Genomic DNA, 26,631 nt, shown 5'->3' with positions numbered 1-26,631 from the left:
ACAGCAGCTTTTAAAATGTTTTTCCTGATCTTCATCTTCAGCCCAGCCCAGCCTCTGCCTCCTCGGGGGTGATTTTAGGGGGGGCAATTGCGGGTGCGTTGGGGGCTGGGGGGGGGGCTCCGAAAATCACGGAAATCCCGTTCGGGTTCGGAAGCCGGCTCCAACCCGCTGACTTCCGAGTTTCCCAGGGACCCACCTGTGTGTGCGCGGGTGACCCGAAAACAAAAGTTAAAGAGCCAAATGTACCTCATTGAGGTATTTAAGGCACTTTACCTGTGACAGAGTAAGTGATTAGAATGATTTTTAACTTACCTGGGCGGCTTGCCCACCACTTCTGATTTAAGCCTGGTGAAACCAGACGTGAAGGGTCAGATCAGGGAACAAGAAACTAAATAAAAAACCATAGATGGAAGTGAAAACACTAAATGAACCTACCTTTGCACCCTGCTCTGATGTCCGATGTCTCCCGCTCTGATGCCCCCATCTTCACCCCCCCTGATGTCCCCCCTCGCCGTCCCCCACTTCACCCGCCACCGACGTCCTCCCGATCTTCCCCTCTCCCCCCGATGTCCTCCTGTTCTTCCCCCAATTTACCCCCTCCCCCCCGATGTCCTCCCGTTCTTCCCCCGATTTACCCCTCTCCCTGATATGCCCCTCTCCCCCCCGATGTCCTCCTGTTCTTCCCCCAATTTACCCCTCTCCCCCCCGATGTCCTCCCGTTCTTCCCCCGATCTTCCCCTTTCCCTGATATGCCCCTCTCCCCCCAATCTTCCCTCTCCCCCCCGATGTTCTCCCGATCATCCCCCGACCTTCCCCTCTCCCCCCCCTATCTTCCCCCCTCCCCCCCGATCTGCCCCTCTCCCCCCCCGATCTTCCCCTCTCCCCACCCCGATCTTCCCCTCTCCCCACCCCGATCTTCCCCTCTCCCCACCCCGATCTTCCAGTCCAGAGCCGGATGCATCTCTCTCTTTCTTTCTCGCCACCCTCGTTGCAGCTCCTGACGGTGGCCAGCCTGGCTGCCAGGTGTGGAACCTGGAGAGGACGTTAATCATCAACAATCAACATGCGATCGCATCGGAAACAATAAGTTTTGTTCATGCGGGTTTGTCATGCCCACCTTCACCCCCCTGCTACCAACCCGCCACCATTGCAAAATCAAGCCCAGAGCAGCAAGGTTTTCACACTGGGCCGGTGTCCAGTTGGTTGCACCACTACGGGCGCCTGGCACTATTATACTAATGACTTTGCCACCAGGATTTAGGACCGCGTCATGCCCCGCTGCATTTTTGGTGTGCTTTTCTTACCATGTGGACTTTCAGTGCAATATTGGGAAAATAATCGAGTTTAAAATAATCGAGTGTTTACGCCGAGCTTCTTGCAAAATGCGTACAATGATGTTCAATTTTTTCGCAGTTCAGTGCATCTCTGCAACAATGCCATTCAGAAGCAATTAAAACCATCCACTGAACGTAATCCTTTGGTGCCAAAAGAGAGCATGTGGTCAAGTGCCCAGTTCCAAGACTATTTAAAAATTAAAGGCCATGACAACATCTGGCAGGAGATTATCTACCCTTCTATGAAAAAGGCGATCATTTGTACTTTGGTTACGGTTCAGGCCATTGTACAGGCACGCAAAAACAATTTTGGACTATATGGCGCTGATTTCTTGCTGGGAGAAGACTTTAAACCATGGCTGATTGAGATCAACTTGAGTCCAAGTATGTCACGCTCTACTTCTGTTACCGCATTATTGTGCGCAAATGTGCAAGAAGACACTATGAAAGTAGTCATTGACAGAAAATGTAACAGCAAGTGTAACATTGGGCAATTTGAGTGTCTCTCTAAACAGGTAAGAATATCTTATCTCCATCACGATTTTTTTTCTTAACAACCATTAGTCTGTGTGGGATTGATGTTTTCTGACCACTGAACTAGTGTGACCTCAAATTAGACAAGTTGAAACTTACACTCCATAATTATTGTGATTTATCTTTAATTTCAGGAATATCTGCTATTAGATCTAAAATCTTTGTTTTTAGAGTTAAATAATTATACATATGGTTGCTTACAACTGTAAATAATAACTTGTGAAAAGTAGTATTTCAGGAGTGGTTGGTGAACCCGAGTAGAATATCTAACTTAAAACTAAAAAACATTACACTAATATTTTATTGACTGGGTGCTGTATGCCTCTTTGAAGTTCAACTCCTTTCTTGAACAAATGCTGGTCCAATGACAACCATTGCAATATGCAGCTGATATACTTTTGGGAATCCTGCAGTATGGAAAATTGGGCAGCCCTGTTGTGCTACTGTTACTATTCAATGGGAAAGGAGGCGAAAGCATTGGTTCTGCTGAATAATGTACCAGTCACTTGTTTCACTTGTTTGATACATCTGTGGACAGCAAATTAGCTGATATGGCATACGTCCCCTGTGGTAACCTGGAAGGAGGCGGAGACATAAAAGTTGGGGGTGGTGGTGACCTTGACTGGGAACGGCAGTGACCTCTTAATCCAGGAATCTGGTTGCAGGTCTTGCAGTAGCTTTCTAACTGCCTCCCTTAGTTTCTCTGTGGACCAGTAGATATAGTTGGAGGTCTAATAGCAGGTGCAACCAATCTGCTTCTGGTGCCATCTGATATCTCTGGTATCCCTTATTTGTGCTTCTTTATCTTCTTCCATGACACCCTGTGAGGGGGACCACTGAAATCAATCCCCATTGGAATTGAATGAAATGAGCTGTACAGATTTAAGGATTTTTTCCTAACAGTTGAGAACCTTGCTTGCCTTTAACCCAGATTTTAAATGGGTCAACCAACAGCACTGCAGAACCACGCAAGAAAACAGCAACTATAATGGTTGTCCTTTATCTGCTTATTTGCGTCAGATTTGACTTTGTAATAAAGCTCTCATGCATTCAATGCAGGAGAGCAGGAGCCCCAGCAGACACCTAGATTAGTAATGTGGTGTGGTGTGGGCAGAGAAACAGTGCGTTTCTGAACTAGAGATTTTAAGGTGCCAACTTACTCACTTCAATGGACCAGATTCATTAATTTTAACGGACAGAAATTTCTGTAAGGCACACTGACCACTGTGCCCTAATTCCCAACATGCACTACTGGAAGGTTCATGTCCGGAGCAAGAATTAGTAAAATTTACCCCTTAGACTTAATCTTAAATGACTTATTGATAACAGCACATTTGGAATATTGTGCACAATTTTGGAAAGTCACTTTACAAAAGAAATTTGTTCAATTGGAGGGTTTTCTGAGAAAAGTGACAAGGATGATTCTGGGACTTAGAACTCCAAGTTATGAAAATAAACTCATTGAGCTGCTGGGAGTGCATCAGGAATGTCCTGCAGGAATTTTAGTCAATTAAAATTAATTAACCATGAGCCTTTAAATTGAGCAAGTGGGGACTGGAAAATTGTTGGAAAAACAATTGAGAGTGGACATAGTCCAAGCCTTTATCAAATAGACAAATAAAAAACACTTGCCTTTATATAGCACTTTACTATGTCGATGAAACATCTCTGAGTGCTTCAAACAATGAATTAATTTTGAATTGTAACGATTGTTCTTATGCGGTCAAATATGCCAGCTATTCTGCACCAAAAACATCCCACAAGCAGTATGAGAAGAATGGCCAGTCAATCTGTATTTTGGTTGAGGGAAAAATATAGCTCCTTTTTAAATAATGCCATAGGATAGCTACATCATTAAATAAATTTAAAACAGAAATCGACAGTTTCCTAGAAGTAAAGGGAATTAGGGGTTACGGGGAGCGGGCAGGAAATTGGACATGAATTTAGATTTGAGGTTAGGATCAGATCAGCCATGATCTTATTGAATGGCGGAGCAGGCTCGAGGGGCTGATTGGCCTACTCCTGCTCCTATTTCTTATGTTCTTTTGTTCTTATGATATGTAATGCCCACCTGAACAGGCAGTAGAACTTAAAGTCTCATCCAAAGGATGTCACCTCTGACACTCCCTCAGTACTGCGCTGAAGTGTCAGTGTACAATATGCACTTGTATTGTGCTGTGGGACTTTGAACTCATCACCACTGATCCAAAGGAGAGAATGCTGCCAATCAACATCAATATCTGATATTGTGGTCAGAAATGAAAATGTTGACATAGTTATTTAATGACTTGACCAGGATTTTGGAGCCAGTTTCCAGCCATTCAGAAGGTCCATTTTGAACAGCATGTATTCCAGCTCCAGAAAGGATGGTGAAGCCCTACAGACAGGAAAAAGGGTCAAATGGATGTGTGAATTGTGGAGCAGTTCTGCTGATTTGGCTTTTTTTCAAATATTGTCACTTTTCTTCATTATGATGTAATATCCAAGAACTTCAATAAATAACCGCCCTGATAATAATAGAGAACCTTATCTCGTGACATATCCACAATGACTGTGATATTTTGTCCTTTTGAGATTTTATCTTCATTTCTGTTGATCTATTTTGCGGCCCAACCATTTATGTTTGTACTTACTGCCATATCCTTTCTATCTGAATTATTTCCAGGAAAGAAGGTACCTCAACAAAAGAACTTATTCTCTTCAAGCAAATGTCCTACAGAAACACAAGTAGAATTGTTTCATATCTCTGGTACACTCTTCATCTGTCCAAGATATTCTGTTACAGAACTCTGCTACTATTCAGCAGCCGATACTGTCTGCCTTTGGTTCTCAGTGATCTTACATTCCATATATTCCAGGGCTATTAAAGGGTCCTGTTGTTTAATGTGTTTTCAACTTTTCAGTACTCACACATTTTTCTCATTAACTGAGTGTAGTTCCTGTGTTTGTTCTTTCTCTGATATTTTACAGGTTTTGAGTAGTTAGCTGCTGATAATAATTAGAAAATCAGCATGTATTCACACTGTAAGCAGGATGACACTCACATAACAAAATGACAGTAACTTACAGAAAAGTACCCTCAGTCCTTCTGTATTTTTGAAAACTTTTATGTCTGTACACTGCATAGTCCAACGTCAGAATGTGATGAATATTTTCTGCAGTTTTGCACTTCCAATATTAGATGCCTGTTGTTTTTTTGCACTTTGGTCTTTATTACCAACATATAAGTGGCGGGATCATCTGCCAGGCTGTCCTACAGGGGTGCCTCGATTGTGGGGGGGTGGGCGGTGTCCAGGTTCGTAGCAGGAGAGGCGTAATCTTTCCTTGTGACCCGAAGGAGAACTCCTCCTCCTTCTGGCCTCACAAGGCTTACCTTTTTGGGCCTCTTCTGGCTCCTATCCTCTTCACCGCAGTGTTGTTCTGGCAGGAACTCGCTGTCACTTCCCGCTCCGGTCACCTGGTAAAAATTACATTTGGGTTCCGATGATGTCATCTGGACCCAGCACTCATATGTTAAAAGAGACCCCAATGGCTATGGGCGGGTGTCCTTGCTGCTTGCTCAGGAGAGCAGGTGAAAATCCAAATCTGTCAGCCCGCAGTGACTCCTGGATGGGCATGTAACTTGGGCAATTTTAACTGTTCACCTGCTTGGTTTCCGCTGGTCAGGTAGGGTTAAAATCATCCCCTTTGTGTTACATTTTCTAGATACTACTTTATAAAATTCCTTTGTATTACCTCTGCTTTTGTGCTGTCAGAAAAATGATGTAAGATGATTGAACACGGTAAATAAAATAATATTACAAGTTGTAAAACTGATACCAAGCCACTTTTCCGATATAATTGCTATTCTTTAATATTTTATTATTTGCACAATAAACAATTTTATGTTCCTAAAATGTTTGACTCTGTCCTGCATAAGCATAGAGGAAAGTAAAGGATAGGCAATTTTAACCATTTCTGCAGGTTAAATAATTTAAAAGCATGTGGGAGCCTTGTGATACGCAGTGTTCCAGAATTGTAGTGAACCGGTCATTGCACAATAGTGGTTATTACAGTTTAGCACCTTAACCAGCAGACAGTGTGCCTCTTAACATCTAGAAGAAACAAGCTGGTCATCAATCTAGATATGCCAATGAAACATTGAAGCAATGGCTCAGATACCACCCAGAAAAGACCACAACAAAAACCACAGTCCTACAAGACGAACCAGTAAGTCTACATTAAATACCTGTAATCCTAAATGAAATGCCAGTAACTGAATGAAATGCCAGTAAATGAGTGAAATGCCAGTCATTCTGAATGAAAGGCAGACAAACCAAAATAATGTTATTTCACAAGAGAAATTACATCATAGGTAAATTAAGTGGTTGCTGGGTCAAAATCCTGGAACTCCCTACCTAACAGCATTGTGGGAGTACCTTCACCACACGGACTGCAACGGTTCAAGAGGAAGTTTCATCACCACCTTCTTGAGGGCAACGAGGCAATAAATGCTGGCCCAGCTAGTGACACCCATAACCCCAGAATGATTATCTTTAAAGTGAGAGAACTATATAAAACACAACTGTGATCCTACTTTAGTTGCCTGCATTTAATTACTAAGTTTGTTTTCATCTCTTACCAGTCACGGGTGCCACATAATAGTTGTTCCTTCTGTTTGAATGTATCATCTAGCTGAGCATCAAAAACAGCTAACAGAAGTAGGTCACAAAACTAGGTGATATGTAAACAATCCAATTTTATTGACTGATTCCATAATCTATTTTTATTATTTACCTAATTGTCCTATCTAATTCAGTGTGTGATAAGCATTGAATTTGGTACATGAGTTCAAGGTGGACAAAATCAATCTAGTTTAATTTTTTAACTAAACACTAATGGGCATTGATGCATTTCTTCTTAAATTATGCATTATAGCAAATGTCGGCTTGACCATTTTAAGGGTCATCATGTTCTTAGCTGTGAAATGACTTCCATTGTGGTTTTCTGTATTTCCTGCAGACTTACTGTCATTTCCTGCAAAATTACTGGTTTGTGTTGCAGGACTGTGGTTTTTGGTGTGGCTTTTGTTTTGTGTCATACAATATTGATTTTTTTTCTTCTGCGTACACATATCCTTCGCAATTGTGTTTTGTTTTCATTTTTGTTGGTGCTACTTCCAGCCGACCATATAGAATAAGGAAAGGATGTTTCAAAGCACTTTGCAGGCAACAAATTACTTTTGAAATGTAGTCAATGTTATGTAGGAAAGGGCAAGAACTAATTTGTTTAACAGACATCATTGAGATAAATGACCAGTTAATCTTTTTTGCGGTGATGGTTGAGGGGTAAATGTTGGTCAGGAGAACTTCGGCTATTCTTCAAATAGTTCCACGGAATCTTTTATGTTGAACTGAGGAGGAAGATAGGATTTAGGTCTAACATCTCATTCAAAAGGTGGCACCTTCAGCAATGCTGCACTGCACTGAAATGTCAACCAAATGATATGTTCAAGTCTTGGAATGGGGCTTGAACTGGGACTTCCTGATTCAGAAACAAGAGTGTTAGCACTTAGCCAAGCCGAAATTTGCTATAATGCATAATTTAGGAAGAAATGCATCAATGCCCGTTAGTGCTTAGTTAAAAACATTAAAGAATATCACAAGGAATTGCCACAGGGATTCTCCTGCAAGAGATCGATGGAACTTCCAGAGAAACATTGCAAACGGCTAAAAACAGTAATTTACGATGTTGTTCTGGAGGTTCTGCTGATCTCCCACTGAAGTTATGACAGGAGATTGAAACAAAAAAAGAGAAAGAAAGAAAGAAATTGCATTTTATAGTGCCTTTCACGTCCTCAGGAGATCCCAAAGTGCTTCAAAGCCATGAAGTACATTTGACGCGTAGTCACTGTTGGAATTTAGGGAAATATGGTAACAGATTTGCACTCAGCAAGGTCCCACAAACAGCAATGAGATAAATTACCAGATAATCTGTTTTTTAGTGATGTTGGTTTAGAGATAAATAATGGTCAGAACACCAGGAGAGTTCCCCTGCTCTTATTTGAATAGTACCATGCAATCTTTTACATCCACCTGAGAAGGCAGATGGAGCTTCTGTTGATCGTCTCATTTGAAAGATGGCACCTCCGACAGTGCAGCACTCCCTCAATACTGCACTTGAATGAGAGCCTAGCTTATATGTTAAGGTCAAATTTTGCGAGGTCCCACAAACAGCAAAACTTGCCCATTGTTTCTGAGCAGCTATTTTGGATAATAAGCAGTGTGAAATGACTATTGCCTTTGCCTACTCACCCTGGCATGGACTGGGACGAGTGGGGTGGTGATGGTAACAAAGCTTTGCACATGACTAAATTAATTCAGATCAGGTGAGGCAGGGAGTCCCAGTGGAGGGTGCCCGTGCTGCTTCAACCTTGGAAAGATGCAATAGGTAAGCCCATCGGGCCCTTTTATAAGTGGGCTGAAAATTGGCCAAAGATACTTAGAGGTGCTGACCATGTTGCACGCCTAGACCTCCCCAGGTGGGTCTCACCTCCGCTGGCTGATGGGTCAGTGCACTTACGTTCACTGAGCACACCGGCCCACCAGTGGATTCCCAGACTAGGGACAAGGAAGCTCCCTCTCCCAGCCTCACCCCCTCTAACGCAGGGGACCATGTTTGGAGTCGACAGAGGTTTTGCCCCAAACAAGATCCTCCAGAACCTGTCGGGAAGACTGAAACCTGGCATATCTGGTTTCTGGCCCAATATCCGACCCAATTGCTTCAGTCCCACCAAACACACAGTGGGAATGCGCTGGAAGGGATGCAGATTTTTGGCCCTATTTTTTTAAAATGCTACTTTTGTACAGCAATGAAAGGGTAAAGAGGGGTACAATCCAAATTGAAATCTAATGCAGAGTTACAATTTAACCAGTTGTGGTTTAAAAGGAGTGTACTGTATACTTTTGATACCAGTACCACAAACAGCTTTGTGTGGCATTGATGCCGAAGCAATAGCATTTGACTGTTTCTAGTGACTTCACTGTTCCTCTGTGGTATACATTAATTATATTTCTATTCAAATTCTAGTATCTGTGTGAGTTTTTTCTGAATCCAACTTATCCCACCATTTCTCACAGTTAACCTCACACAGATTGTTGTCATATTATCTCATGGATTGTCACAATTAGTAACCACTCTTGCCCCATGATTTCTCACAACTGGTCTCATTCTTATCCCATGGTTTCTTGGTAATGATGACTCATTGACTGGTTTTGTAAAATGAACTGTGCAAAACGTATAATTCATATGAAATCAGTAGCAAGAAATTGTGGGAGGAGAAGAATTATTATAGGACTGATTATCAGAAACTATCTGTTTTTAGCAGCAGTAAACTGCATGAGGAGGAAGATAACACCATAATAGTAAAGATAAATGATGAGACAGAAAACACCTGATAAATCTCCCTTAACTCACAGAACAAGTAGCTTAAAGATTATTATTTTTTCCCCACTGACTCATACTGGCTATAGCTACAATGCCATCAACAGCCTTCTAGTACCTTAGCCAATTTGCCATTCTATATGTATAAGCCTGTGTGGTGAACAGTGAGCAGGCTATTTGGCCATGGAGGGGCATCACAACTGAACCAATCTTGCCCTCAGCCAACACCCACTTGTTTGCATTTTGCAGCAAGGATCACTTGAGGGTGATCAGAAATGGGACCCTGGCTGAATTTTGCATTCTTTATCCCAGTGGCACTGAGGCCAATTAAACATAGACCAGGGAACAAACTTGGTATATTCCCTAGATTGCATGGCCCAGTACTGCACCAGGTGATGCATTTACCCTTTGAGCCAATGGGAAACCAAGTGATTAAATTGTATAAGTGCAATGTTCATGCCTAAAACATACTACAGGGATACACCAGGGACATTCAAAAGCTAACTGTTTTTGAGCTGATTTACTGTTTGGGCAGCAATTAACCATTTCAAAATCCATAAGTAACTACATAGTGATCTTCTTTTTAACTAAACAATAGCCAGGTCTCACAAACAACTACTTGACAGCATATAAAATAGATGCCAATGTGTAGAAAATCTTCTATCAATGTATATTAATATGTTATGTCTTAATTTTCCTTATTCAGTATCTGCAGTAGGAATCACATACAGTGTGGTGGATACTTGAATGATATAAAGAAAATTAAGACTCTCGTATGCAAACTGAGCATCAGTGAGCAGGTTATTGGTGAGTAAGTGCCGCTTGATAGCACTGTCGACGACCTCTTCCATCACTTTGCTGATGATTTAGAGTAGGCTGATGGGGCGGTAATTGGCTGGCTTGGATTTGTCCTGCTTTTTGTGGACAGGACATACCTGGACAATTTTCCACATTGTCGGGTAGATGCCAGCATTGTAGCTGTACTGGAACAGTTTGGCTCGAGGCGCGGCTAGTTCTGGAGCATTCTGGAGGGACCCTGAATGTTCTTGGTACCTGAGGCCTCAAGAATTCTTAACAGTTCTGTGGGGGACAGTGATCACAGAATGATCAAGTTTGACATAAACTGGACCTCAATTAAACCTAAAATCAGAAGCCAGGTGTAAAACTTTAAAAGAGCTAAATTTGATGAGACGAGGGAAGTTTTAAAGCAAATGGATTGAAGGAAGATGGCTGAACAACATTTTAGTCGAAGATAAAAGGAACCTCTTTAAAAGAATAATGCTCAGCATGCAAGACAAGTACATACCGAAGATCAGCAAACTCAGACTAAACAAACATGGCCCTAAATGAATTAACAAACACATTAAAAGTGAAATAAAGAGGGAAAGTGGCCTCTACTGCAGGGAGAAAAGAGAAGGCACTTATTGGGATGAATTTAAGATCATGCAAAAACAAGCTAACAGGTTGACCAAAGAGACAAAGAGAGACCTAGAAAAAAAGCATAGCTGCAGAGACAAAATATAACTGCAAAAAAACTCTTTCAATATGACAATCATAAAAGGACTGTCAGAGACGAGGTAAGAACATTAAAAGATGCAAATGGACTTGAAACTCAGGATGAGCAAAAGACAGTCAATATTCTGAATGATTATTTCCTCCAAGTATTCACTAGGGAAGCTATAAACAAAAGCAAAATACTGCAGATGCTGGAAATCTGAGATAAAAACAGAAAATGCTGGAAATACTTAGCAAGTTAGGCAGCATCTGTGGCGATATAAACAACATGCCCTCTGCAAAAAAAAGTACAAGGCAAAATTCAGGGCTTTGATATAAATGACATGGATGTCCAGATAAGTTGAAAGATCTTACAACAAACAAATCCCCAGAGATAGATCCCAAAATGTTGAGAGAGACTAGCGTGGAGATTTGCGAGGCACTGATGATCATCATGAGGGAGTCAATGGATACTGGGGAGGTACCAGTAGATTGGAAACAGGCTAACATGGTATTTAAATTCAAAAAGGATGACAAAACAAATACAAGTAACTACAGACCCATTAGTCTTACTTTCCTTCTGTGTAAAATTATGGGATCAATTATCAGCAGTAAACTTGAAAATTATCTGTAAAACAACTACCCTAGTAAACAGCAGTCGACACGGCTCCAGAGGGGGACGATCTTGGCTGACTAACCACCCTGATTTTTTTGAGAAAGCGGGAACCCTAGTTGTCATTATATTGTGGGAGGAGAAGAATTATTAAAGGACAGATTATCAGAAACTATGTTATTAGCAGCAGTAAAAACTGCATAAGGAGGAAGATAACATCGTAATAGTAAAGATAAATGATGAGACAGAAAACACCTGATAAATCTCTCGTAACTCACAGAACAAGTAGCTTAAAGATTATTTTTTTTCCCCCACTGATTCATACTGGCTATAGCTACAATGCCATCAACAGCCTTCTAGTACCTTAGGCCTGTGGAATGTTTACACACTGCATTAATACTAAAGCAAATCATATCACAATATCCTATGCTTAAATGAAACTGATCCAGCATTTGCAGTTTTTCTGTGTTATGGTGAGTTTTGCCTGTTGACGTGACACTTTTGCGGTGCAGTGCTTTTGAGATGAAACACTTCGAGGTGTTGTACCTTTGAAAGGTCTGAAACTATGGATATATGCAAGATGCAAGGCTTTTAATTATATAGATGTTTATGTGTAACATTGTGGTATATTCTTTGAGAAGGGAAATATTAATGTTAGCATTGCCATGTCAAGTAGCTTCAGTCTGAATGTAGCAGAGGAATGAAAAGCATTTTTCTCATGTGTAGTACTTGCTGTAGGCAGTTGGTGGCATACAGCGTACAAGTCTACACATTAAGAAAGTTAACTGTTCTTTCTCTTTTCAGATGCTGGAAAACCTGCTCTGTATTTTTAGCACTTTCTTTGTTTTGATTTCAGTGTAGAGTGGAACCTTTTTATTGTAAAGTTCGATTTGCCAGTAGGAAGACTGAGAATAATAGGACTAAATTTCAGTGCAAGGGAGTTTTCTTTAGCAAAACATTAGCACTTTGACATTTATACAGGGTTTAAAGCCACAAAGTAAAAGTAATTTGACTGGCTGTACATGCTCCAGCTTGTTCTGCAAAATAACCTGTTCAATTTATCCATACATTTTGAAGCCAGCAGGCAGGGGAAATAAGGCTGCTGTATCAACGACAATAACAACTTGCATTTATATAGCGTCGTTAACATTGTAAAACATCCCAAGGTGTTTCACAGGAGCGTTAGCAAATGTATCCCCCGTCATATTTTTCCTCAACAAAATTTGGCCACCGTATGAGGGCTGGCTGATGAAACCTAGATTTTAAAAAATGTTTAAAACAGGATCAGAAATCAATTTAGGCCAAATAGATTTGCAATTATACATCTGCAGATTTTGCCATTTCACCCCTTCTCAAAGTACATGCCACAATGTTACACATTAACATCATATAATTAAAAGTCTTGCATCATGTATGTATCCATAGTGTCAGACCTTTGAACAGTGCCATTCCTTAAAGTGTGGCACCTCAAAAGCATCGCACTTCAAAAGTGTCATGTTAACAGGCAAAATGTCACAATTGGCTCAAATAATCTCAATCTGTCAAGTATATAATCAAATGTCCAATCGACTAAATATGAATCAATCATAAGAAGTTCCATTCCTTCGGCAGAAAGCACAATTTGTTAACGAACAATGAGCGCCCCATCTCTACTGAAGGCTTTGACTCATTGCTGGGCTATAGTTTCATGGGCACTAGGCACCCTGTGGTATACCTTACCCAAGTAGCCATTTTCCATGTCTGAATGTTGACAGTGTTGCCAGGTTATTTGACAACGGGGGAATTCTGTGCTCAGCCAGCAATCATAGTCCCAACAGGGGTCATTGGACAGTGATTAGGTACGGGATCCTTGTATGATTCTCCCCTACCTAGCCAGGAGGTGCAGAAGCCAATTGTGGCATGTGTGGATATTTGAGCATTTTAAATGGGATGTTGACATTTGGATCTGATGGATTGCCAAGAAAATAATTATAGAGATAAAGGTATATGAAATGTTTCCCTGAAAAAGTGACAGTAGGCTGGAATTTACAGTAAAGTGATTATCCGATGAAAACCGGATAAGGAAATTGGTAACTTTAGAAAGCCATGATAAAGTGCAGGAAATTATGATGAAAAAGAAGGAAGTAATTGGTTTTCACTGTATTACAATTAATAGAATTATCTTATTAATATTGATAAACAACAAGTTTATTTGTCTGTTTATTGATTGGTAAATTTAATATATTGGCCCAGAATTTGCTGGGAAAATAACGGCGAGTTTAATGCGCTCGCTGTTATTGGTGTGTAAATAACCCAGCAACTTGTGGTGAGGAAGAGATAAGCTGTGAGTTGCAAATTGCCACAAATTGTTGGTCGATTTGTGCTGCTCTGCTATTAGTCTCGTGGAAACAGGCGCTCGTCATCAATCTCCCCATGGGTTTCAAAAAATTGCAGCATTTAAAACGAATTAAACTCTTTGCAGAAAGTTAGAGTTGGTGCTTAACAACGTAAGGACCTTTTAATGATGAGATTTTCCTGTGATGACACTCAACCTCTCCAGCCCAGAAAAGGAACAGTTGAAACTGCAGAGTCTCATTGTTACAGGTAGTAAATTGTTCTTTGAGATTTTTAATATTTTTAATTTGTTATTTTTTTCTTACTTTTCTCTCTCTCTTAATCCAATCTTTCTTTCCCTCTCTTTATTTCTCTTTCTGTATCTAATTTGACTCTAATTCACTTTCCCCGTCATTCCTCTGTTTCTTTCTCTATCTGTTGGTCCCGTCGTTCACCAAGGTCCCAGATGCCCCATATCAGCTTGCATTTCCGGCAATTTGCAGCCCAAACATTTTTTGAGGTGAAGGGTGAGGAAAAAAATCTAACAAACTGGGCACGTTGTGAGATGCCCCCCTCCAACAAATTCTGGGCCATTATTTATCTCAACTGAGACAGAGTGATAAACGGGGTGAGCGAAATACATAAAGCTCGGGGCCCAAATCTGTAAAATTGCAGGGACCGTCTATTTTTACTATGATACCAATATTGAAGTTTGTTAGAGATATATCCTGGGTATCCACGTTGGGTGAAATTCTTAATATTACAAATAAGAAAGCATGGGACAAGAAAGGGCCATTTGGTCAATCCAGCCTTCCACAAACCATGTTTATTTGACTCTCCCCCACCTATTTCCATGTCCTGAAGGAAAATTCTGCATAAAAACTCATTGGTCCCAAATGTAATCAAGCAAAACTCCAGCATATTCATCCAGCTTCACATCTCTACTGTTCATCAGATGACATCCCTCACCCTACAGCACAAAAGCCATTACGTCCCATGGAATATTTGATTAACTCAGTCTATGCCTTTTACTAAAACCAACTATCCCATTCCCAATCAAATTTTTAACCATCTCTTTTTTTTAAAGGAGTTCATTGCCTCAGCTTCAACTTCTTTTGTTGGGAGTCTGTTCCACAGCTTAAGCTCTGTTCCCCTTATAAAATTGTAGAAACAGCTCAAATTTATTACTCTCTGGCAAAAAAATATATTGCACATATATATTCCACATCGTTCACCTAAGGAAGGAGGTAGCCTCCGAAAGCTTGTGAATTTAAAATAAAATTGCTGGACTATAACTTGGTGTTGTAAAATTGTTTACAAAAAAATATAGACATAGATATTTGGCAATATGCCCTTTCTGACATAATCTGGGACATCCCCATGGTCATTTCCTTATGTTCAATGTTCACACATGACACATATGGTTTGGCTCAGGTCCATATGGCAGTGACATTTATAAGACTTCTGATTTCATCCCAAAGGTTATTTTGTTGATAATTTTCACAGTCTAATAACTGTGTACTTTCTCCTTACACATCAAAAACAGTATGAATTAGTTCAGCAAAAATGTATCAATCGGACAAAAAGATTCCAGCCCTGATATACATCCTTCAGGATGGAAATGAACATAGCATACATTTGCAATGTAAGCGTGACTGCAAAGTAAGACTTTTTCTCATAATATGTACAATTCAAAATACAATCAAAAATGTCAATGCTTCCAGGATCAATGTTTCACATCTGTAAAAATCCCAGTTTAAAATTCATATGTGAATAAACACTTAACAACCAGCAGCACTGAGTCAAGTTCCAGAACACATTTAAAGATATGCTTAAGGTTGTACCAGGAGCCATGCACCAAGGGAATAAATAGCACATTTCAGCAGTGATGAGGGCTTCCATGTATTCTTTCACTTGTGGAAAAGAGTATTATAACTCACTGCCGCTTGGAATCTTTAATAATTATGGATCTTTCAGACATGAGATAAAACTGCTATAACTCAATATTAGTGATGAAGTATGCTCTGTGTTTCACGGCAAAGCAGAAATATTCTACCACTTACACAGCCACAACCTAACATTTGTTTAGCTCACAGTGCTTGAAAGATATGCAGTAAAATCACTGGTGCGTTAAAAGTAGGTACGTTTAATTTTATTTTGGTTTATATTTGACAGATTTTTCTAACAGTGGTGGACGTACACATTATCTAATTTACATTAAGGCATACAGGACGCACGTTTGATCCATAAATTAATATACATGATTGAATTGCTATTTACTTTGTGTGCGTGAGACAAAGAGAAGACAACGGGAGTCTTTTATTGATTTCGGACATTTAAACGATGTGTTCTACTTCTCCTCTCCCCTGATTTTATTCCTGTCCTGGAGATGGCAATTCAAGCTGAGATACAGTTTTATTGCTGGAGACAGATCTCCAGTGACTATTTTTCATGTGAGTCTGAATGGTATCAGTTAGTTGATCATAGCTGATCATGGGAGCCATCTCAGCATGATCTAAACTTTCTTCACCTGGTGTCCACACACACAGAGTACTAAAAGGGGTTACTGGTTGATGATCAGCATAGTGCTTTGTATGACCCATTAGCATACAATGCTTTGCACTAAACATTGGACTGTATGTGTGAGTGTAGGGAGTCTCACCAATGCTACTTATGATGTTTCTAAGGAAGACACTTGCCAATTGATGCCTGGGCAATCACAGACACTGGTGAGGCATTCAAATGTTGGTTGGACTCCACTGTATATTGTGATTTTAAAAAAGTTACTGATACCTGAAAAGCCCCTGGAGGACGGGTGAAGAAAGAATTAAACATTCAGGTACTATCTGAGGGCATTCATATTTATAGGACTGAATGCTTTTATAAAATGAATTCTAGTTCACTCTGGCTAGGAGCATATTTCTGGTCAGTGAATAGACCTTGAGAATCCAGTTACACTCAGCATTTTGATTCTAGTTAAATACTCTGCAGTTGTAATTTCATGAGGTTAAAGTTTTCATGGACAGTTCTTTCCATATCTGCCACACAGGTTCTCTATGATGTGTTGCAAGGCTTTAATTCTGGCTGTAAACTGCCAAACTATAACAAGTGAAAGACAATAAAATGATAGAAATTTGGAAATATTCCATGACAATCAAGAGATAAATTGTGCAACTGGAAACTATTTACTCAGAATTCAGTACGAATTCTCGACAAATGTTTATTGCTAGGAGCTTCCCCCCCTCCCATACAAACACACACAATTGATTAATGTAGCTAACAGTCTGTAGATTAGAGCACTGCTTTTCATGACAGGATATTCGTTTTAGAATCACGTATGGCAAATTTCAAATTGTGATGGAATACACTGCATGTTACAATTATTCCAAGAAATCATGTGCTTTAGTTCGAAGGGTTGGCTTTTTACGCAGCGCTAGGGGATAGGACCCAGGAATTTCTGGAGGCGGGGCAGGGACTTCGGGTCCGTTTTTAGCCTGCTGTCGGAGGCGGCGAGTCAGTGTTGGGGCAACGTAAAGGAAACTGATGCAAGTTGATAGCGAACTCCATGCAGGTTGTAGCGCCTCTGATAAAATAACGAGTTTTGTTGAGTTAGTGTCTTCTTTCATGATATATGTATTTTTTTAATTTGTAAAGTGACAAAGATAAAATGCGCAGGGACAGCTGCTGTCGTCTCAGTTGCCTCTTAATTACTTTGGGTTTGCTCATTTCTTGCTGTCGAGCTGTTGAAAACATCACTAAATGTGGACTCAGGTGTTCTCAGGTAGAGCTTAGTTTCTTTTTACAATTTTGTCGTAATATAAGATCATTTAACTGTTGATTTTGCAGTCATGTTTGTATGTTTAATATTTTCATTATACTCTTAAAATGTTTCATCTTGTTTTAATGCTTTCAATTTCAATCTGTTGCTCCCCCCCCCTTAAAACTGTTCTTTTTCTTTACAAAATTTTAAATCTGTTTTAGTGAATTTTTGGCCCTGGTCAAGGTGAGGGATGCGAGTGTTGCTAAATGGAGCACTTTCAAGTATTCCCAGGTTTAGGTTGAACCCAGTTCCCAAAGATGAAAGCATAATGCATGGGACTATCTAAGTTTGCTGATGACACAAAGATTGGTGGCATTGTAAGTAGTGTAGATGAAAACATAAAATTACAAAGCGATATTGATAGATTAGGTGAATGGGCAAAATTGTGGCAAATGGAATTCAATGTAGACAAATGTGAGGTCATCCACTTTGGATCAAAAAAGGATAGAACAGGATACTTTCTAAATGGTAAAAAGTTAAAAACAGTGGATGTCCAAAGGGACTTCGTGGTTCAGGTACATAGATCATTGAAGTGTCATGAACAGGTGCAGAAAATAATTAATAAGGCTAATGGAATGCTGGCCTTTATATCTAGAGGACTGGAGTACAAGGGGGCAGAAGTTATGTTGCAGCTATACAAAACCCTGGTTAGACCGCACCTGGAATACTGTGAGCAGTTCTGGGCACCGCACCTTCGGAAGGACATATTGGCTTTGGAGAGAGTGCAGCGTAGGTTTACTAGAATGATACCCGGACTTCAGGGTTAAGTTACGAGGAGAGATTACACAAATTGGGGTTGTATTCTCTAGAGTTTCGAAGGTTAAGGGGTGATTTGATCGAAGTTTATAAGATATTAAGGGGAACAGATAGGGTGGATAGAGAGAAACTATTTCCGCTGGTTGGGGATTTTAGGAGTAGGGGGCACAATCTAAAAATTAGAGCCAGACCTTTCAGGAGTGAGATTAGAAAACATTTCTACACACAAAGGGTGGTAGAAGTTTGGAACTCTCTTCCGCAAACGGCAATTGATACTAGCTCAATTGCTAAATTTAAACGTGAGATAGACAGCTTTTTGGCAACCAAAGGTATCAAGGGATATGGGCCAAAGGCAGGTATATGGATTTAGATCACAGATCAGCCATGATCTTACCAAATGGCGGAGCAGGCACGAGGAACTGAAATGGCCTACTCCTGTTCCTATGTTCCGATGTTCCTATGACTATCTGGTCCTAAGACATCTTTTTGGTTCATTGCTTTTTTTTAAACAGCAGTTGCCACGTAATTTGACCAAAATATATTTCTTATTCATGGTAAGCATAGAGATACAAGATTAGAATCATATTTTGTATGGGAGAATGAAAAACTGATTAACAGAGAATGACTACTGTCAAAATATTTTACTTTTGCTCGGATAGTGAGAAGTAAAAAAGCTGTAAATTATAAATATAACTACAGGATGTCCTGTTGTTTGGTCCATGGAAAGTCAGAACCAAGAGAATTTCCCTCAGCGTGCATTAGTGATGCTGTAGGTATAGTTGAGGGGATCTACAGTTTCTATGAAGCTCCATCTAATGGTAGAAGTGTGGGCGTGATTGTGTGACACAGAATGGTGATGGCAAATAAGGATTATGCAACATACAACAAATTTAATATATTGCTGGTCGATCTCATGTTTGCACGTGGTAAGTTGAAGCTTATGGTTACTCTCTTGCCTTTCTTCTTGTTGCTGTTTCTCGCTCTCTCCCTTCTGTCTTGCTCGTCTTCTGCTTCCCTCCTCTTACCTCTTTGTTTTTTCTCTGTTCTCTTCTGTTTTTCTTTCTGTTTCTACTTTTTTTTCCTTTCTGATTGGAGGTGAGGGGTTGACATGGTGTGGTGGCAGGGAAATGCACCATGATGGCTGCAGCCTATATTTGTGGGGAAAATATGGCTCTCAGCGGCTTCCTTCCAATCACCTCCCCATTCCAGTTGTGCTTTGCCCAACCCATAGCTCCCATCACATCCCCACCTCTTCATATTCCTAGAAACTCTTCCCTTTCCTACCACCCTTCACTTAAGTGTTCTCCTTTGAACTAGTTACTCAACCCCTGTATCCTGCCTTGCTCCTTGCTGCACTGTCACTCACCTTACCCTTAGCCATCCATCCATTCCTACTCGCTACAAGGAAAGATGGTAAGTGGCCAGAGGCCTCAATTCATACCCTTCATCCCCTCCTCTGAACGTCCCTTCCTATCTGTTTCTCTTAAAGATGCTTTGTTTGCTTTCACAATTCAACACATTTTTTAATTCAAATTATAATGAGGAAAGAAAGTCAGTTTGTCTTTCTCTCTCTTTGTTTTTCTGCCTCTTCCTCCTCTTTCTCATAATGTTAGAAATTAGAACCCTTGTCTCACAGATATAAGTGATTAATATTGATCTCATCTAACTGTCAATGAAACACACTAGATAATTAGATTCAATATAACATTTTTGAAAATTAAACTAATATTAATATGAAGAAAGACATTCTTTCTCTCACCTCCCTCTCTTCCTCTTACTCTTACCTCAGTCTCTGTCTGTCTCCCTTTCTTTTTCTCTCTCTCTGACCCCAGTCTCTCTCACTCTCCTTCAGCTTAATACACTTTCCGAAGTTTAATGAACATAAAACAAATGCTTCAATGAGTATGAAATATGAACTCTATTTCTCTCCCTCTCACACATACATGCACGCACACACAGTCACACATCCTCTTGGTTAAAAAAAGCACTCTAATTTTTATCTCAATGAAAATATTGAAATTTTTCCTCTTTTATTTGATAATTATTTACAGAAAAGTTACTGATCAGAAATTAAAGAAAAATGTTTCATCAGCACAGCTGACTGATACAGATGCATCCTAGGAAATTAAGTACAATGAGCATGGTGAGACTGCACAAATGGTTCAGCTCGGAGCCGCAACTGCAGGCAAAAATATCAAGTCCAAACCCAGGTTGTTTGGAGAGGCTGAAATCTTTAGGACAAAATTTTAATGAGGGCATTAAAAGATACAAAAGACAATTCAGTGGGTAAATTTAATCATGTTATTGTGAAATACCTATTTTTTGAATTTTTTGTTGGGCCGGATTTTGCTGTGAGCGGCACTGTTCGTTAGACTTACACTTGCCCATAGACTTTCCATTGGCTTTTGTACAGCTAGTTGCTATCAACTGGACAGCCAAATGGTGCGTTGCCCTCTACAGGGCATCTGGGACCTGTGCGAACAGGGCAAGCAGCTGTGTATCTCCTTAACCAATCAGATTGAAGAATCGTTACTAAGCAGTGCAAGGACTGAACCAGGAAGTGTAAGTTAGAATAGTGAATTTAATGTCAAATCAGGTACAGTAAGCAAAATAAAGCGAGGGAAAGAAAGATTGATTAAGAGACAGAGATAAAAGAGATAGAAAGAAACAAATGTTTTATTTAAATGTCCAACAATAATTAAAAGTTGAAGGAATGAGACTCCACACTTGTGAAAGATATTTTTCAGAGCCAGAGAGGTTGTTTGGCAGTAATTAAGACTTATCATGCCGTTAAAATGATACTTACATTAGAATAGATAAGCTTTAACTTTTTTTGGTGAGTTTAGTCCGTATCTATGAAGTAAGTACAGGAACTTCACGCTGGGGAACCAGACGGCAAAATGTCATTTTCTCGCAGCTTTTGGAGGAGCAGGGCATCTCGGACAGCAACTTCCGGATTTCCGCATTTAACTGCGCATGTGCGGTCGCCGGAAGTTACTGTCCGATTTGCACATAACTAACGGTGAGCGCTATTAACCTCTTGTTGTTTAAACCCTTATTTTAGACATTATAAATTTTAGTTATTGGGAATAAAAGGCCGATGAAAAACAATTTCAGAAAGCATTTTGAGCGATTTATGGGAACCTGGTGATATGAACAAAACCCATTATAAATGTGAACACAGAAATTTATAATGGGGAAAAGCTGACACCAAAAGTTGACAAAAACAGGAAGCCAAGTTGTGCAAACAGGAAGTACGACTAGGTGCAAGAATTTTAAATAAAATATAGATAGATATGTGCACTGGTAAGGTTATTACCAAACAAAATTTCTGGTAGATTCAATTTTTGTGACAAATGAGCAGATTATGAAAATATAAATCCACACGAAATAACCTGTTTTACAGTAGATAGTTTGGAGGGGTGAAGAATACTGCTAATAACAGTGTCTCAACTAGGAAATGGATTTAAAACAGGATACATACAGTTTCAGCCCGATCTTTTACTCTGCTCTCAAACTGATTTCCAGGTATTTAAATAGGTAATAAAACAATTACCAGTAATAAAAATGGTCTGTGATTTAACATGAATTGATCAAATTATTGAAACAATAGTTTACATAATCCTTTAATGCAAATGTTTCTTTGGTACATTGGGCTTTCACTACTCACTTTCACCCATTCAGTCAGTGTTTGCGGTCGCCTGTTCATATGCAAATTTTCTGTACCGTGAAGTCATCGGCCTCATTTTTGATAATATCTAATTACTTATCTAACAAAACATGGACATTATCTTTTTCCTTTGACATTATATCAATCTTTTTGATTGTCTGATTGCAGCCATCCTGAAGCTATTCCAATCTTTTTGTTTTTGAAATGGCTTCAAAGTGGGTAGTCAGGGAATAATATTGTAGATAATTGAAGTATTGGTCATTTTTATGCTGACTTTGTACCATATAAACAATAGCAGTCCAGATGTTAAGAGTACTTTGATATTAACAATACTTTAATTTGCACCCAGAACAAATAAATCTCACTATTGGTTTTAGCTTAAACACATTGGTCTGATGATGCAGTATTTTCTGCCTTCTGAAAGTGTCAAGAGAACTTGATAAGAATTTCACATGATCTCCACGATTCAATACTGCAATTAACCTCAGTCACACAATCCCATTCACAGCATTCCAGGTTTCTGTTCCGAGGAGACGTGGTCTGCTTATGGAACATAGGAACCACCTTCATGCTCAAGACAAAAGTGTTGGTATAAAGTTTGAACTGCAACAATTATTTCAACATCGGTTTAAGCAGATAATTTTAATCTTGATATTTATTTCATAAGGATCACAATGTGATTGACTGATTCTGTGGAGGACCACCCAGATACACTTAGGTAACAGTGTCCAGTGGACCACTGATATCCCAATTGGACAACTTAGAAATGATCCAAGCCATCTAAATTGGACAGCTTGTTATCAAGATAAGATATAAAAGTGCAATATTGATGTTCCGAATATAGTTGCATTAGTGATGTTTTCTCAATTTTGACTCAAATTTGAACATTTGGATGAGCTTAGACTGGTCGCATTCTGCGAAACACTCTAGAACTTATTCAGATAGATTTACTGTATAGTTATATCAGCATTTAACATTTAGACATTACTAAAAACAATGTAAATTATTGCTTTAAGTACTTAAATATCAGTGGGATGATGGAAATAAAACAGTGCAGTAAAATTGACTTTGCATGTCTGTTAGTGTTCATTGATGAGTGTGAAAGGAAACATAACTTGTGGTGCCCTTAAATTATTTTTTTATTAACTCATACACTTAGAGATCAGTAAAACTTTATTCTGTAGGATCCAGAATTTTTATTGTTTACGTACCTAGTAGCATAGAATTGCATCTGATACACAAAAATAAAAATACCTGCCCTAGAATAGGTTATAAGTTCTCCGCCCAAACCACAGTGGTGTGGCTGTCATCTCCAGGTCTTATCTCAGTCTGTACCCTTATTCTCCAGCATTTTCTCTTTGTCTAAGCTCCTCCTCTCCCCCTCCTTTCCTTTAAACTCATTGGGCTCGATGTTACCAGGGCTGCAGGTTCGCGGCGGGGGGGGGCTATTGGGTGCGTGGGTAACGCGCCCGGCGAAATCAGTCTGCCCCCCCGCGCGATCACAGCCTAATTGGATCCACTTACCTGGTCTTCCGGGTTCCCCACTGCTGATCTGCGCGTCGGGCAGACTGCGCATGCACAGTAAGCTCTGTCAGCTGGAGGAGCTCTATTTAAAGGGGCAGTCCTCCACTGACAGATGTTGCAAGAAATAGGAAAAATTACAGCATGGAGCAGCCCAGGGGGAAGGCTACTCCCAGTTTAATGATGCCTCACTCCAGGTATCATTAGATGGGGTGAGGAGGAGGGGGAGGACAGAGATCTTGCCCCCCGGCGGGCGGGAGGAAGCGGCCTGCCTCTGCCACCAGGAAGGCCTGGCTCGAGGTGGCATAGGAGGTCACCTGCACCACCAACATATCGCCCACCTGCATACAGTGCAGGAGGTGCTGCAATGACCTAAGTAGGTCAGCCAAAGTGAGTACACTTACTCATTCCCCTACACTCTGTCTGCCACATCACCGCCCCCACCCCACATCTCCTTCTGCATTGCCAACACTACTCTGTCACATCACCCCTCACACCCACTCAAAGCTCATCCTCATCTTACCTGCACTTACTCACCTCGCCAGTACTCATCCCGCCACTACCACTCAACCCAATCCTCATACAATCTCATGGCTCTATCTCATACTCACCCTCTCATGCATCTCTTTCATGGCCGGCCTCACTCAGCCTGCCACTACCTGTGCTGCAGCCACAGGGCATGCATCACTTATGTGCAGTGGGAAGCGTAAGGCAAACGTGTTGTGAGCATGAAGGGGATGCACAAGGGTGTTTGAGGGTTTGTCATGGTTTTTACTTCTATTTAATTTCTGACCAACTCACATCACATATTATATTGTCACCACTACTGCCACATCTTTGCGAATCTTGTCTGGTTTGTGCAATAATGCCCGTTCCTGAGGAGTACAATGAAGACCCACAACTGATGCCACCCATTGTGTCACTGCAAAGTGGGTGTAGGTGTATTTGCAGGGCTCTTTTGTGCAGACGACTGAGAGACGTTGGCGATGTACCCGGTGGCACCCTGGAAGGATGCGGAGGAGAAGTTGTTGAGGGCAGTGGTGATGTTGTCAGCGACAGGTAAGAAGATGGTGCTCGGGCCAACCGGGAGCAGCTCGGCATGAAGGAGGCTGCAGATGTCCACGACTACATGTCGAGTGACTCTGAGCCTCCGTGTGCACTGCTGCTCAGAGAGGTCCAGGAAGCTGAGCCTCGGTCTGTGGACCCTGTGGCGAGGGTAGTGCCCCCTGCGACGCATCTCTCTCTGCCTTTGCCCTCCCTCCTGCTTTGCAGGTGGATGTGTCACAGCGCTCTGTTGTGGAGCTCCACGTGTCAGAGGTGGACGGCGTGGATGGCGAGGCTGGTGATGCTGTTTGCCCTCCGAGGAGGTCATGACTGCAGCTACGGCGGCCCCCATCCGGAAGATGTACATCTGAGGGGGTCCGCAAGGTAGGTACATGTGTCTGGACCCCGGGGTAAGTGTGCAAGTTGGTGAATTTGATTGTCAGGAGGAGGGTGGTGGAGGCCAAACTTTGTCCTAAGTGACAGAGTGGCCTCCTGCAATGAGTGAGGGTCTCCCCCCCCCCCCCCGCCACCTGTCAAATGGACCTTTGCAGCTGCCACAGGCTGATAGCTGCAACACGTCCATTTCAACTGGGAGTGTTTCCCCCCAGTATGCGAAACAGTCCCAGTTGTTTCTAAAATCCCACCCCTCCAGATATATTCACTTAATCAGGTCTGTTAATGATCTGAAATAGCAATGTAAATACTCTCAAGTGGCACCCCGCCGGCTTTAATTGCCTGCGGGAGTCCCACATGTGGGGGCTGCACGCGCACGTTGGCGCGTCTGTGGGGAACCCGGAAGTGGGCGGGTTGGAGTCGGGCTCCCAACCCGCTCCGGGATTCCCCGATTTTCGGAGCCCCCCCCGCCAGGAACGCACCCGATAGCGGGTGCTAAAATGGAGGCCATTGTTTGTATCCTCCCAAGCCCAACAGTGACTTCCTTGCTGAAATGTTTTTCCTAATTCCCTCACTAAACCTTTGCACTAGGTGAATTCTTGTTCTTGATAACTAAAACTACACCTACACTCTCCGCTACCCCACCATCCTTGGATTTCTCTGCACTCCTTATCACATTCAGTCTTGCAGACCTGCAGATCAACTCATCCAATCATATCCATGGTTCCTCCTTGACTTCACCATCATTTGAAGCCTCACCATCTCTGAGATCTTGATAACTGACAAGGCCTTCTCTGATCACGTTCTCATTTTCCTTACTATCCACATCTCCTTGCCCAACTCCAACCATTCTTCCTTTACAATCTGACCGTGGGAAAACTGTCCCCAGCTCCTTCACTAGTACTTTCTGCAACTCCAAACTCCCTCTGTCCTGGTCCTTCAACCAACATGGTATCATCATGTCCATCATCCTGCTCAACTCCTGCCTTGCTTTTACTTTTGATGTGCTCATCCTCACCAAATCCCTCATGGTCTTCCACTCCTTTTATTCCCTTTGTACAGTACTTGCCTTCTCATCCTCAAATTACATTGTCAGATCTGGCTTGATCATCCCAAGCAGTATTGCCTCTCCGTTTCTGCAATCAAATTATCTTCCTATTGCAGGATCATCCTGGGGGTTAAGGACAACCCTGAACTCTCCTTTTCATCAGCACAGTGTGCTTTTAATGTTCTTACAGAATTTGAACCCTTTGATTGGATTACTTGTCTTGTATTAGCTCTAAAGCTGCTTTAATAATGCTTTTGTGCCACCGGCTCTTGATGGGCAGGTTTTGGACAGTCGGTGGCAGTTGTATGGTAAATTCCCTGGATCATTGAGGGCCAGGGAGCAGAACAAACCATTTCATACCTGGTCTTCCCTGCTGCCACCAGGCTATCTGGCTTCAGTAAACAGATTGCTCTGATTACTGCAAATACAAAGCAATTCCCTGTAGGGACATCATGACTCAAGCCTTGGACATTTGGGTATCCTGATATCATTTCTTGATGACATCATGATGCTGGTATTTTGCACGTGCTCACTGGTCAAACTGTCATGGCCAATCTGTGCATGGGCTGCAAATTGTTTTACAGCGATTCACATGGATACTGGCGGCACAATTTGGATATAAATGTGGGGCAACGGTGCACTTCGGTCTTCTCCTGAGTCCCAGGCAAT

At 41.2% G+C, this 26,631-nt stretch overlaps 2 protein-coding genes across 2 annotated transcripts in view; both read left to right on the top strand.

Moving 5' to 3' along the window:
- LOC137341780 (protein monoglycylase TTLL8-like) overlaps positions 1-5,648 on the top strand; it is a 71,770-nt gene extending 66,122 nt beyond the window's left edge. The window contains exons 11-12 of the mRNA XM_068005282.1: positions 1,414-1,849; positions 4,534-5,648. Coding sequence (XP_067861383.1) covers positions 1,414-1,849; positions 4,534-4,599 — 502 coding nt within the window. The 3' untranslated portion in view covers positions 4,600-5,648. The remainder of the gene's footprint in view (positions 1-1,413; positions 1,850-4,533) is intronic.
- Positions 5,649-17,216: 11,568 nt separating this feature from the next.
- Positions 17,217-26,631, top strand: part of il17rel (interleukin 17 receptor E-like) — a 54,856-nt gene continuing 45,441 nt past the window's right edge. Inside the window, exon 1 of the mRNA XM_068005359.1 lies at positions 17,217-17,491. Coding sequence (XP_067861460.1) covers positions 17,378-17,491 — 114 coding nt within the window. The 5' untranslated portion in view covers positions 17,217-17,377. The remainder of the gene's footprint in view (positions 17,492-26,631) is intronic.

The sequence above is a fragment of the Heptranchias perlo genome, chromosome 24 (assembly GCF_035084215.1).
Source record: "Heptranchias perlo isolate sHepPer1 chromosome 24, sHepPer1.hap1, whole genome shotgun sequence".
NCBI lineage: Eukaryota > Metazoa > Chordata > Chondrichthyes > Hexanchiformes > Hexanchidae > Heptranchias > Heptranchias perlo.
This window is presented reverse-complemented; position numbering and strand designations above follow the sequence as displayed.